Source organism: Babylonia areolata, chromosome 7, assembly GCF_041734735.1.
Source record: "Babylonia areolata isolate BAREFJ2019XMU chromosome 7, ASM4173473v1, whole genome shotgun sequence".
NCBI lineage: Eukaryota > Metazoa > Mollusca > Gastropoda > Neogastropoda > Buccinidae > Babylonia > Babylonia areolata.
In genome coordinates, this window is record NC_134882.1 from 34,889,214 (window position 1) to 34,904,105 (window position 14,892).

At 44.8% G+C, this 14,892-nt stretch overlaps 1 protein-coding gene across 1 annotated transcript in view; it reads right to left on the reverse strand.

The window, feature by feature from the left end:
* Nucleotides 1-4,505, reverse strand: part of LOC143283833 (uncharacterized) — a 14,671-nt gene extending 10,166 nt beyond the window's left edge. The window contains exons 1-2 of the mRNA XM_076590208.1: nucleotides 4,033-4,505; nucleotides 516-717 (exon numbers count right to left, since the gene is read on the reverse strand). Coding sequence (XP_076446323.1) covers nucleotides 516-717; nucleotides 4,033-4,449 — 619 coding nt within the window. The 5' untranslated portion in view covers nucleotides 4,450-4,505. The remainder of the gene's footprint in view (nucleotides 1-515; nucleotides 718-4,032) is intronic.
* Nucleotides 4,506-14,892: the final 10,387 nt, after the last annotated feature.

The following is a 14,892-nucleotide window of genomic DNA, read 5'->3' on the forward strand; positions in this document are numbered from 1 at the left end:
TACTACTACTACTACTACTACTACTACTACTACTACTACTACTAAGTGACGTCTACAAGGTGTTCCCGAGTGACATAAAAGTGATTTTGGCCAGAGGGAAGTGAAGCATCCAGAAATGATTCTGTCCCACACAGGTGACGACGGCAAGACAATGGTTCCACTCCTCTGCACTATCTCCCATGTCTCTGCCGGAGACAAGGTGCAGTCCCTGAACATGTGCAGGATCAAGGAACCCAAACAGTAATCTTGTTCTAGACAATGTACAATCGAAGTGATTACACCAAATACTGTCACACACATGAAACAGGAAAGCTTAACATTGAACGAGCCTTCAGATCTGCTCTTGGCAGCCTTATGGTACTGAGTTAACTCCGCCAATCAACGCACCATGTCAAAAGACTCACGATATAAATTGTCAGAATAATTGTCAGTTTTCTGTAAAATCTTCGATCGTCATTGTCATTGCCATTCACCCTTTTGTTTTCACTGACTGAGTGCACATATAAAGCCGTTACCTCCGAATCGCTTTCTCGTGAACCACTGATGTTCTTTGCGTCCAGCAATCAGGTGAGGGTGATGAATAAGGCGACTGAACAGGTCTGAGGTCCCGCACTTTGAAACCCCCGCCAGATAGATGGACGGCAGACACCTGAGTTCATTGTACTGTGGATGAGGCCAACAAGGGCTGCGATAGTCTGGCAGGAGGGGAAAGGGGCCCTGCAACAGTCAGTGATCATGAACGTGTGCGTGCGTGCGTGTGTGTGTGCGTGTGTGTGTGCGTGCGTGTGCGTGTGTGTGTATGTGTGTGAGCCCACCCTCACTCATACACGTGCACCTTGCATTCCAACTCATATATAACGCTCTAAACCTACCGCTTCTGTCCACCCATTTGCTGTTAAAATCTGAGTGAAGAGGGTGAGTTTCAACGTCTAAAATTGTGTAAAAATCTGTCTGTCATCTTTTTCCGGTATCTGTCGTCAAAACTGTCTTGTTTTCTGCCCATCACCCCGCCCGCTTTTCTAATAATCTTGTCAAATCTATCCTTGTCTTGTTTGGTCGCATTCACGCTCCAGCACACAGAACTATAAAACAGAACACTAGAAACAGCAGAACAATAAAACATTTCTAGCAGCTGGTTGAAAGAGTTGAGTTTCCTGAGACACTACATTCGAGTGTTCACTTTCTTTTCCAGGGCATTTGAGTGCTCATTCCATGAAAGTTTGTTGTCAATAATTACACGAAGATATTTGTATGTATTGACCTGTTCAACTGTCTCATTTGATGACACTCTGATTGGTACTTGGTTTCTTCTTCCTGTAACCAATGAGCTCTTTTGATTTTGTAACATTTAACTCTAAACAGTGATCATCACACCAAGTTCTAACATTTAACTCTAAACAGTGATCATCACACCAAGTTCTAACATTTAACTCTAAACAGTGATCATCACACCAAGTTGTAACATTTAACTCTAAACAGTGATCATCACACCAAGTTCTAACATTTAACTCTAAACAGTGATCACCACACCAAGTTGTAAAACTGCCTATTTCCTGTCTGTACTCGGTGTCGTCGTCATCAGTTACAGTCCTGTCAGGGCTGAATCATCAGCGAACTTGACGAGTGGACACGATCTGTTTACGCATACCCAGATTCAAACCCTCGACTGTTCGCCGCCGTTCTTTCTCTGTTTCTGGACCTTGCGATTGGAATGAACTTCCTTTTTCGCTTCGTCAAGTCTCCACACTCAGCTCTTTCAAGTCTGGCCTTAAAACCCACCTCTTCCCAAAATAGCCTCCCTTGCCTCCCCTTCCTTGTCTTTAGATTCTACAGTATGAGTTATGCATGCGTGTGAATGACTGGTGCGAAAGCGCTTTGATTTGTCTCTGCACAAGATCCAGCGCTATATAAATACCATTATTATTATTATTATTATTATGCTGCCCCTCCTCCTGCAGTCAGCTATATACACAGTTAAAAGGAAGGGTGACAGTACAGTGCAGTGGGGAGCATCGGTATTAGTGTACAAATACTGGAAAGAGAGTCCATAATTTCTACAACGACGGGTGTGTTGGTGAGGTTGTCTGAAATCCATAAGATAGTTGGGATGTTAACTTCCATCTGTAAAATTAATTTTATCAGATAAAGTGTGGGGCTGAATGGTGTTAAATGCACTTGAGAAGTCAAAAAACATCAGTCAGATGCATGTACCAGGCCAAAATGTTCATATGCCTTATTTAAAACAAACAACAAAGCGTCATCAATATTTCCGTTTCTTCTGTAGGCAATTGTAGAGGGTCTAAAATCTCCTTCACAAATCCTTCTAAGTGAATTGAGACAACTCTCTCAAATGTCTTCATAATGACAGATGTTAGAGCCACAGAGCGAGGGTCATTCGTGCACTCAACAAATGTTTTCTTAGGAACAGGAACAACGCGTGATGTGTTCTTTATGGGGGATATGCTACATTGGGTGAGACTGGTTAAAAATCACAGTTAAAATTCTGTCAAGTTGTTCTGCAAGTGTCTAAGAGTGTTTGCATATTCTTACGTTAATTTGGCCTCTACGTTTCGTTTATACTCTGCTTTACCATTCTTCAGTTCTGTTTTCACTTTCTTTTGTATCTTCTTACTCATCCTTATCTTTGCCATGGAATGCTCTTTTCTTCATAATAAGAGTAGCTTTTATCTGTTTGTTAATCCATGGTTTGGTATTTGGAAAAAGTCTTCACAAAATTTGATAAATTCTGTCACAGTGTCTGTCAGTTCGCACACATCATCCACTGCATCTACAGTGGGCACGACTTGGGTGGTTCGGAGCGGATGGCGAAGGTCTCTGCAGAACATGGTCTATCATATTTTTGAAGCTGTTGAGTGTTTTTGCGTAACACATTGTCGTCCAAGTTGTTCCAGGTGTCCATTGCTCTGATCGTGAAAATGTTTTGTCGGAGACTCGTGCTGCAGAACTGTTTCTTGAGTTTGTAACTGTGACCCTTGGTGGGTCCATTCAGGTTTAGTACGAAATGAGAGGCGCACTTGTACAGTCCATGAGTACACTTGTATATCTCAATTAAATCGCCTCTTATTCTTCGATAGCTCATGCTGGGGATATCAGTAATTTTCAGTAAGTTGCAGCTTGGGTCGTCATAGTGTTGTTGTTTTTCCGTCTGTGATGATCGCGCGGGCTGTCTGGGAGGGGTCGTCTGTCTTGAACAGTGTACACGCCTGTTTTGTTGATCAGCTTGGTTATCGAGGTGCTTGTTTCAACTGGTGGATGCGCTTCTGGCTTGGTCGTTGAGGTGCTTGTCATTCGCGTGGTACGTTTCAACTGGTGGATGTGGTTCGTGCTCTGTTGTGGCTTGCGAATTTTGGAGTTAACTGACTTAACCCTTCACGTTATTTCCCTTGGATGGTGTTTGTGTTGGACTCCCGTGTTTGTTGCTTGACATGTGCTATGTGGCCATCCTTTCTTCTAAACAGAATACGACATAAACCCAACGGATCTTCAGTCGAATAAAATCCAAAACATGGAAACATGTCTCACGAGTTAGTGAGAAGGCAATACGAAGCACCTCTGTTCGTATGGATTGTGAAATTTCGTATGGTGTATTGACAAAGATAAGTAAAATTCAGATAAGAGTAATCTCGCAGCCGACTGTTTCGTTTTGTTTTTGTTTTCTTTTGTTTGTTTTTTGTTTGTTTTTGTTTTTTGTTGTTGGTTTTTTGTTGTTGGTTTTTTGTTGTTGGTTTTTTTCGGGGGTGAGGGTGGGGGGGGGTTGTTTTGTTTTTTTATGTTAAATTTGAAATGTATTGGATTTGTTAACATATTACTTTTTATTAGTCAAAATTTGTTTCATAGTAATATTCTAAATAGATATAATACTTTGAACTTTTCATTCTTGTTCTTGAAATCCGTGTGTTGTGTTTTCTTGGCGTTAGATCAGGGTAGGGTGTTGGGGTTCTAGTCCGCCCCTCTTAGAGAGGACGTGACATGAACCCACACTCCCACACATGTAAAAAAAACAATACTCACATACTTCAACAGGTCCGACTCGGATACATTCCAGGGCTGAGCAAATCCAGGCTTACTTTTACACTGATCAGGCATCGCTTTATAACCCAACACGGTTTTGGCAAAACTTTGAATTTTCTCAGCATCCCTCAGTCTGGAAGATCTCAAGGTGTCTGTTTTATCGGTGTTTTGGTCTTCTGTGCTGAGACTTTGATCCAGAACAGTTTTCTTGGCATCCCTTAGTGTGGAAGATGACTTCCAGGGAAAGGTTCTGTCAGTCTTTGAGTTTTTCTCTCCTGTGTCCAGACTTTGAAACGGCATTGGGGGAGGCTGACGCAGAATAAAAACTGGAGACCTTTTTGGCAGCAGACAGTAGACGATGATCATGAGAAACAGTAGGCTTACAATGTTAAAGAGGGTCACGATTCTACATGACATGGCACCAGGAACAGGATTTGATCTGACGTCAGCTGATATTCTCTGTTGGTCCAAGCTAGCAGGATGACTAACGCGTGTTTCAAAGGGTGCTCTGGAGAGGAACGTCTGAATTCTGCAAATGTCGGAACAACTACTGAGCTTCGCACTGCTTTGGTTTCCTAACCATAAACATCCTGTACCTCAGGACAGAATCAATCCTCGAACATCTGTTTCCACACACACTCTCCCACCCACCCCACACCCCCTACATGCACATGAACATCGATTTCCTTCTAGTGTTCCTTCTGGTCACTAAAGACTTTTCGACCCTTGTGCGTTGCCCTTGCCCGCCATAAAAATACCGTTTGTGTCAAGTCGTACTGGGGCTCCTTTAACTCTCTCCATACGAACGGCGAAAGAGACGACGTTAACAGCGTTTCACCCTAATTACAATCATCAAAATATTGCAAGAGGAAGGCTCTTATACTGAAGAAGTGAATGTTGACAAAAAATACCACAATTCTGACGACGGAAGCTGATGGTTGGGTCATTCAGACACCCACTGGACATCCGAGGGGTCTGTGTAGATGAGAAGAGAGGACTGGTCGTACTGAGTGAGTTAATTTCCATTTGCACAAAACTCCTGATTTAATGAACTGGTGGGTTGGAATAGTTGAGACATTCAGTACGGGTGATACTTTGTGTATCTGGTAAAATATTATGGGGAGAGAGAGAGAGAGAGAGAGAGAGAGAGAGAGAGATCGTATATTTTTCTGCAATATAATTCTGCCACGTGTTTCAGTTCCCTGCACGTGTGTTTAATATTAACTTTGTTCTGACTCCTCTCCTTTGTGACATCAGTGTATGCTTTATCGCCAGATCACCGTATCAGTGAGTTTTCCATCATCGGCACATGTGTGTGTGTGTGTGTGTTGGTGGAAAGCCTTTTCTGGGTGGGGGTGGATGGGGGAGATTTTGTTATAGGTATAAGTTGTATGTCATATTTTTGCCGTTTTGTTTGTAATCTGTATTTATCACAGACTTCTCCACACTTAGTGTCTCTACTGAGATAAAATTGTTCTGATTCTGATTCTGATTCCTCCACACGTGTTAATGTGTGTGTGTGTGCGCGCGCGCGCGTGTGTGTGTAGTGGGAGCCGTGTGCGAGTGCATTTATACAAATCTATGCATCTGCCTTATTTGTTTGTGAGACTGACGTATTTTGGGGGAGGGGGAGATGTGGGGGGAGGGATGTATGCGCGTGCGCGTGCGTGTGCGTGTGTGTGTGTGTGTGCTAGCGTAAGTGTGTGTCTCTCTGTTTCCCACCTCTCTGTATGTGAGTATGTGTGTACGTGTGTGTACACGTGCACAGGTACACTGTGATGCTTTATGTATCTTTGAAATCCTCATGACCGACAGTTAATTCATACACTTTATTTACGATTCTCAACTGAAGTATTGGAGTTGTGTGGTTATCAATCATTATTCAAAAATCAATAGCATCATACTATTGTTCCACTCTCACTTCCTATGCCACTCCTCAGTCTGTGTGTGCGTGCGTGCGTGTGTGTGTGTGTGTGTGTGTGTGTGCGTGCGTGCGTGCGTGTGTGTGTGTGTGTGTGTGTGTGTGTGTGTGTGCGCTAATCACTTCATTTCAACTTCAGGGAAATGGAAGATCACACGGGTAAAACAATAAAGAATTATGCCGGTAATGTGTTGTTGTTTTTTTGTAAATTATACATGTACTGTTGAACCCACACTCTCTCCCTTACATGAAAAGGATAAAAAGGAAAAAAAAACCTATCCTGACATACTCCAGCAGGTCCAGCTGGGATACATTCCAAGGGCTGACAAAATCCAACCTTACTTTTACACTGATCAGGCATCGCTTTATAAGTTAACCCAACAACGGTTTCAGCAAAAGTCTGAGTTTTCTCAGCATTCCTCAGTGTGGAGGATCTCAAGCTGTCTGTTTCATAGGCACGTGAAATGTCGTGCCATCTTTAACTCACTCAGTACGTCCAGTCCTCTCTTCTCCTCTACACAGACCCCTCGGATGTCCAGTGGGTGTCTGAATGACCCAACCTTTAGCTTCCGTCGTCAGAATTGTGGTATTCTTTGTCAACATTCACCTCTTCAGTATAAGAGCCTTCCGCTTGCAATATTTTGATGGTGGTAATTGGGGTGAAACGCTGTTAACGTCGTCTCTTTCGCCGTTCGTATGGAGAGAGTTAAACCCAAAATAAACGTTCTGACAATGAACACAGACAACCGAAACACCATGCTGTTATATAATCATAGACTAACACTGTGTGTAAACACACCTGTGAGCCAGAGAGATATCCATTTATGACTAAGTCAGTATACCCCAAAGACGAGTGTCATGATTTTCTTACTCCTTTATCTCTGTGTAACAGTATGGTGGTGGTGTGTCCATCGAGATCGATGATGACCATCGTTGTCATCCAGCTGGGGGATGGAGGGAGGGTGGTGATGGGGTTGGGGGGAGGATGCTCATGAATCTATCTGTGAATGCGCAGATGGCTGAATAGTCCAATCTGCGCACGAAATGTTCGCTGACAGTTGGGGCAGACAAAGACAGGCATACCATTGTCAGGGAGCTTGTTTGCCCGTGACTTTCTGGCCTGCCTCTTCTGAACAGCTGCAGCAGTCCTGTTGGCCTCGCACAACTTGGCGCCTTTGTGCACAGCAGCGCGCCATTTGTCACGGTCCACTGCAAATTCCTCCCAGGAGTCAGGGTTGATATCAAACGCTTTCAGAGAGACTTTCAGAGTATCTCTGAAGCGCTTCTTCTGACCTCCGTGTGATCTCTTCCCTTGTTGCAGCTCGCCATAGAAGAGCCTTTTGGGCAGCCGATGGTCTGGCATGCGCGCCACGTGTCCAGCCCAACGAAGCTGGGACTTCATCAAGATGGTGAAGATGCTGGGAAGGGTGGCTTTTGCGAGCACCTCTGTGTCTGGGGTCCTGTCTTGCCACTTGATGTTCAGTAGCTTCCTGAGGCATGTTGTGTGGAAGTGGTTCAGCTTCTTGGCATGTCGTTGGTACACTGTCCAAGTTTCGCAGGCGTACAGTAGTGTGGGGAGAACTACTGCTCTGTAGACCTTTAGCTTGCTCTCAAGACTAATGCCTCTTCTGTTCCAGACATTTGCATTGAGTCTACCAAAAGTTGCGCTTGCTCTTGCAATCCTGACGTTCACTTCATCGTCGATGGTCGCATTTCGTGACAGTGTGCTGCCAAGGTATGTGAACCGCTCCACCGCACTGAGTCTCTGACCGTTGACTGTGATTTTGGGCTCAACGTAGGGTTTCCCTGGGGCTGGCTGATGGAGAACTTGAGTTTTCCTCGTGCTGATGGTAAGGCCGAAGTTCCTGCTGGCAGTGGCAAACTTGTCGACGCTGAGTTGCATGTCAGCTTCAGATCCAGCATTGAGGGCACAATCATCAGCAAACAAAAAGTCTCTGATGATGTCTGTCATGACCTTCGTTTTTGCTTGAAGCCTTCTGAGGTTAAACAGCTTGCCATCTGTTCGGTACTTTAGGCCGATTCCAACATCGCCATCTCTGAAGGCATCAGTAAGCATTGCAGAGAACATGAGGCTGAACAGCGTTGGAGCCAGGACGCAGCCTTGCTTGACACCATTTGTGACAGCAAAAGGAGCAGATGTTTCACCATTGCCCTGGACTCGAGCCTGCATGCCTTCATGGAATTGGCTGACCAAGGAAATAAATTTCCGAGGGCATCCGTACTTGGCCATGATCTTCCACAGTCCCTCTCTACTCACGGTGTCGAAGGCCTTAGTGAGGTCGACATAGGTGGAGAACAGATCAGCATTTTGCTCCTGACATTTCTCTTGCAGCTGCCTTGCAGTAAACACCATGTCGGTGGTTCCGCGCTCTTTCCGGAATCCACATTGGCTCTCAGGCAAATGACCTTGGAACAGTAGATACATATATATATACATACATACATACATACATACATACATGTGTGTGTGTGTGTGTGTGTGTGTGTGTGTGTGTGTGTGTGTGTGGAGAAGAGGGGGGGGGGGCGGGGCGTCTTTCAACAACCAAGACTGACAAAAACAATAACGTAATATATTTCATACAGGATATATTAAGAAAAAGCAGAAAAGGTACAAGTAAGTGTGTTTTCTTCAATGAAATCTGGAGGCCATTCCAGTTCTCTCTGACATGGCTGCAGTCTGGTTCCCTGTGGAGTCGTCAGCTATGTCCCCCCACAGCAGTGGTGGACCAACCCCTACGGTGAGAGATCCAGAAACACCAATTATAACCTGCTGGTGTTTCCAGTCTCAGCGAGAAAAAACCCACACTATCCACTGAAATAAAAGGCCCTTGAAGGGTGGTGTTAAGAGTGGGAAGAGAACAAGTCGACGAAATGTACGATGTAATGATTACCTTAGTCCAGTAGTTCTACCTGAGTGGCTCAGAACTGTAAAATTGTGAGCTTGGGGGCTTTTGCGTGTGTGGACACGTTGCAACATGAACACCAGTAATTATTTTAAAATCTTTACTGAGGGTTAAAGAATAAGCTTATACTAAGACCACACCACAGCCACGAACAACTTGACAGTTATTGCCCATATGTCGTTGAACTCAACTCTACCTATAAACTTATACAACTTTTTTTTTTTTTTTTTTTACATTCTGCCCTGTGTGTGTGTGTGTGTGTGTGTGTGTGGACAACTTGACAGTTATTGCCCATATGTCATTGAACTCAATTCTACCTATAAGCTTATACAACTTTTCTTTTTTTTTTACATTCTGCCCTGTGTGTGTGTGTGTGTGTGTGTGTGCGCGCGCGCGCGCGCGCGCTTGTGTGTGTGTGTGTGTGTGTGTTTGCACCCTGTGCATGAGTATGCATGTATGTAAGCATGTGTGTATATGCGTGTGTGTGTGTGTGTGTGTGTGTGTGTGTGTGTGTGTGTGCTAGTGAAGGGTTGGTCTTGACTATCTCTCTCAAAGCGTCAGCCAGAGTAGATCCATTTGATTCTTTCATTTATCCTGAAGGTTCATAACGACTTCTCTTTTATTTACTAAGTCTGTACTGAAATATTTATTTCAAATTCCACCCTCCATCTCCCCAGTTTCTCCCAGCTCACAATTCTACCCCCTCCCTCTCTTCTCATAAACGATAATGGAGTGGAGTGGAGTGATGGCCTAGAGGTAACGCATCCGCATAGGAAGCGAGAGAATCTGAGCGCGCTGGTTCGAATCACGGCTCAGCCACCGATATTTTCTCCCCCTCCACTAGACCTTGAGTGGTGATCTGGACGCTAGTCATTCGGATGAGACGATAAACTGAGGTTCCCTGTGCAGCATGCACTTAGCGCACGTAAAAGAACCCACGGCAACAAAATGGTTGTTCCTGGCAAAATTCTGTAGAAAAATCCGCTTCGATAGGAAAAACAAATAAAACTGCACGCAGGAAAAAAAATACCCAAAAAAATGGGTGGCGCTGTAGTATAGCGACACGCTCTCCCTGGGGAGAGCAGCCCGAATTTCACACAGAGAAATCTGTTGTGATAAAAAGAAATACAAATACAAATAACAGTCGAATATAAAAAATCAGTATTCTAACAAAATGTCTACAATCACCAGTGAGTGTGAAGGGACATTGAACAACACTCCTCCTTTCGAAGGTCCATAGAGAGATGGTGAAAGAGTGGTAACGGCACTGCTTCAGACAGGGTACTTATTGCTCAAGGAAGAATGATTTACCTTGTAACCTGCTTGCTTTCTGTAAATGCTTGATACCTTCTTCAAGGGGTGTGACACGCGTCCACCATAAATTGATTAATAGTCTTCTGCTTATTACTTTGCACTTGGGATATGAAAACAGTAATGTCCTATCTATACCTTTTTTTCTTTGTTTTTCTTTTCTTTTTTTTTTTCTTTTTTTTTTCCTCAGGAAGAATCGCCACTTTTTCTAATAGATTGCTTTCTGTAAACAGGGGAAGGTGTGGGGGGTTCGGGGGGGGGGGGGGGGGGGTTCGAGGGTAATGACAGCATCAGGTGGTCATCATGACATGACACAATGGTGGGAGTGTGGGCGGAAAGTGGGGGAGGAGGGGGAGGTTTAGTCACAGCATCAGTTGGTGGTCTTTAAGTGGCTGGGTGGTGGTGGTAGGGAGGAGGGTGGGAGGACTAGTGACAGCGCGCCACAGGTGGTGGTCTTTAGGTGGCTGGGTGGTGGTGGTAGGGATGGGGTTGGGTGTGGGAGGGTTAGTGACAGCGACAGGTGGTGGTCTTTAAGTGGCTGGGTGGTGGTGGTAGGGATGGGGGAGGGAAGTGGGAGGGTTAGTGACAGCGACAGGTGGTGGTCTTTAAGTGGCTGGGTGGTGGTGGTAGAGAGGGGGTTGGGAGGACTAATGACAGCGACAGGTGGTGGTCTTTAAGTGGCTGGGTGGTGGTGGTAGAGAGGGGGTTGGGAGGACTAGTGACAGCGACAGGTGGTGGTCTTTAGGTGGCTGGGTGGTGGTGGTAGGGATGGGGGAGGGAAGTGGGAGGGTTAGTGACAGCGACAGGTGGTGGTCTTTAAGTGGCTGGGTGGTGGTGGTAGAGAGGGGGTTGGGAGGACTAATGACAGCGACAGGTGGTGGTCTTTAAGTGGCTGGGTGGTGGTGGTAGAGAGGGGGTTGGGAGGACTAGTGACAGCGACAGGTGGTGGTCTTTAGGTGGCTGGGTGGTGGTGGTAGGGAGGAGGGGTGTGGGAGGGTTAGTGACAGCGACAGGTGGTGGTCTTTAAGTGACTGGGTGGTGGTGGTAGGGAGGGGGGAGGGAAGTGGGAGGGTTAGTGACAGCATCAGGTAGTCGTCTTTAAGTGGCTGGGTGGTGGTGGTAGATAGGGGGTTGGGAGGACTAATGACAGCGACAGGTGGTGGTCTTTAAGTGGCTGGGTGGTGGTGGTAGAGAGGGGGTTGGGAGGACTAGTGACAGCGACAGGTGGTGGTCTTTAGGTGGCTGGGTGGTGGTGGTAGGGAGGAGGGGTGTGGGATGGTTAGTGACAGCGGCAGGTGGTGGTCTTTAGGTGGCTGGGTGGTGGTGGTAGGGAGGGGGGTGGGAGGACTAGTGACAGCGCGCGACAGGTGGTGGTCTTTGGTAGGGAGGGGTGTGGGAGGGTTAGTGACAGCGACAGGTGGTGGTCTTTAAGTGGCTGGGTGGTGGTGGTAGGGAGGGGGGAGGGGAGTAGGAGGGTTAGTGACAGCATCAGGTAGTCGTTTTTAAGTGGCTCAGTGGTGGTGGTAGGGAGGAGGGGTGTGGGAGGGTTAGTGACAGCGGCAGGTGGTGGTCTTTAGGTGGCTGGGTGGTGGTGGTAGGGAGGGGGGTGGGAGGGTTAGTGACAGCGACAGGTGGTGGTCTTTAAGTGGCTGGGTGGTGGTGGTAGGAATGGGGTGTGGGAGGTGGGAGGGTTAGTGACAACGACAGGTGGTGGTCTTTACGTGGCTGGGTGGTGGTGTTAGGGAGGAGGGGGGTGGGAGGGTTAGTGACAGCGGCAGGTGGTCGTCTTTGAGTGGCTGGGTGGTGGTGGTAGGAAGGGGGAAGAGGGTTTTAAGATGCAGTGACAGCATCATGTGTTTACGATGTTTGGCTGAATGAGGACACTAGAGTGGACATGATGTGGAGTGATGGCCTAGAGGTAACGCGTCCGCATAGGAAGCGAGAGAATCTGAGCGCGCTGGTTCAAATCACGGCTCAGTCACCGATATTTTCTCTCGCTCCACTAGACCTTGAGTGGTGGTCATTCGGATGAGACAATAAACCGAGGTCCTGTGTGCAGCATGCACTTAGCGCACGTAAAAGAACCCATGGCAACAAAACGGTTGTTCCTGGCAAAATTCTGTAGAAAAATCCACTTGAATAGGAAAAACAAATAAAACAAAATTTAAAAAAAAAAAATATATATATATATAGTAAGATTGCTCAATTACGAAGATCAGAATACATATATATATACTGAAGGAATATTTAGAACATGATATATTTGTGTAGTAGAAGACGTCATGCGAGGTCAGAAAGATGATGTAAAAAAATAACATTACGTCACCTGTTATAAGCGTAGTCTATGACCAAGCTGACGGATGGCAGCGAAAATTCAGATTTTTTTTTTTTCGTTCAACAAAATAAGTGTTGGTTTTCAACTTTGTTTTATTCATTTTAAATATATATATATATATATATATATATATATATATATATATATATATATATGCGAGTGTGTGTGTGTGTGTGTGTGTGTGTGTGTGTGATTATGTTCAAGTTAATTGTTTTTTTTAATTCCTCTATTGAAAAACCGATGGAACAGTCAGTGTCTGGGGCTTGTTCTATGTTAATGTCCATGAACATGACTGCACTTACACATATGCCTTATTTCCTTTTCTTGCTCTTTTCCTTTGTGGTGTTATTTTCAAATGATTGGGGATAAAATCTCACAGTTTTTCAGCGATGATGTGACCCTGTGTGTTCAGCTGGGCGCAACAAAGGAAGGAAGGTGGTAGAATGGTTAAGACACTCATCTGCCAATACAGAGAGTCCGTGCGGGTGTGGGTTCGAATCCCGTTCTCACCCTTTCTCCCAAGCTTGACTGGAAAATCAAACTGAGCGTCTAGTCATTCAGATGAGATGATAAACCGAGGTTCAATGTGCAGCACGCACTTGGCGCACTGAAAAAAAACACATGGCAATGTGTGTGTTGTGTGTGTGTATATATATATATATATATATATGTGTGTGTGTGTGTGTGTGTGTGTGTGTGTGTGTGCATGCACTCAAGGCCTGACTTGGTGCATTGGGTTACGCTGCTGGTCCAGCATCTGCCATAGTGTATATGCAGTGATGCCTCCATGAGAAACTGAAATTAAAGCAACAAAGGAAGAACAGGAAGCAGTTGAGGTGACAAAACAAATACCGGTTACCTGGTCTCTTCCACGTTTGTTTTCACAATCAAAGAGAATCACTCAAGGAATGGTCAGGGAATCACTCAATGAATGGTCACAGAATCAGAATCACTCAATGAATGGTCACAGAATCAGAATCACTCAATGAATGGTAAGAAAATCACTCAATGAATGGTCAGAGAATCAGAATCACTCAATGAATGGTCACAGAATCACTCAGTGAATGGTCAGAGAATCACTCAATGAATGCTCAGCTTCAGTTTCAGAAGGCATCACTGCATTCAGACAATCCATATACGCTACACCATTTCTGCTTTGCAGATGCCTGACCAGCAGCAAAACCCAACGTGCTTTGGTCAGGCCTTGACTGCACTCACGTATAGTTAGTGTAACCTATCAGAGTGGATTTCTTCAACAGAATTTTGCAGGAGTACAACACTCTAATTGTTATGGGTTCTTTTTCAGCGCGCCAAATGTGTGCTGCACATGGGACCTTGGTTTATCATCTCATCCAAATGACTGGACTCTTTGTATGATTGTCCAGTCAAACTTGGGAGAAAGGGTGAGACTGGGATTCGAACCCAGACCCTCAAGGTCACTGTACTGGCAAACAAGTGTCTTTATATAATGTAATGTAATCTCCCATGGCATAAGTGAGAGACATGAACTCATCTTTCAGGGGGTTTTTTAATTTTTTTTTATCATAACTGCATTTCCTGCTTGTATGGAGACCAACTCCTTTTAATTTCACCACTGTTATCACAATTGATATGTTTCTGTTTGATAATTTTTTAGTCGCCTTTTGATTAATATATTCAATTGGGTTACATTTTCAATAATGAATTGAAATGGATTGCATTTTGATTAACAAATTCAACTGGGTTATGTTTTGAGACAAAGCTCTTGAATTAATGGCGTTATCTTCCAGAAGGGAGAAGTTCCTACTGACTTGCAAGAACGTGAGTTTTGTCACACACAATCATCCTTCCCTTACACAGTCATTGGGATAAGATGAATCGATGTTCTGTGTGCAGCACGCACTTGGTGCACTGAAAAAAAAACAACCCACTGCAACAAGAGTGTTGCCCTCTGGCAAAAATTCTGCACAAGATATCCACTGATAATTAACAAATAGTAAAGAGTGGTAACACTCTCCACACACAAAGTACATAACTTCAAGCCAATGCTGCTTACACTACCAATTCTGCTAGCACACAGGTAAATAAAAGGTACACTGGAACAAACCCAGACACTTCCTCCAAAAAAGAAAGCGCCGGGCTTGCTCTTATACCGATCATTTGACATGTGCACACAGCAGCAATGACAGAAGATATGTGCAAACACAAATCAGCTTTTATTCAAGACTGGCAAAGCCTCTTCAATCCTGAACAAGCCACACAGAACACACAAACAATACAGAACAAACACATGTGTGTGGAGAGAGTTACCACTCTTTACTATTTATTAATTATTTGATCTCCTGGCCTCATTGTTTATTAATATCCACTGATAGTTTACACAACTATGT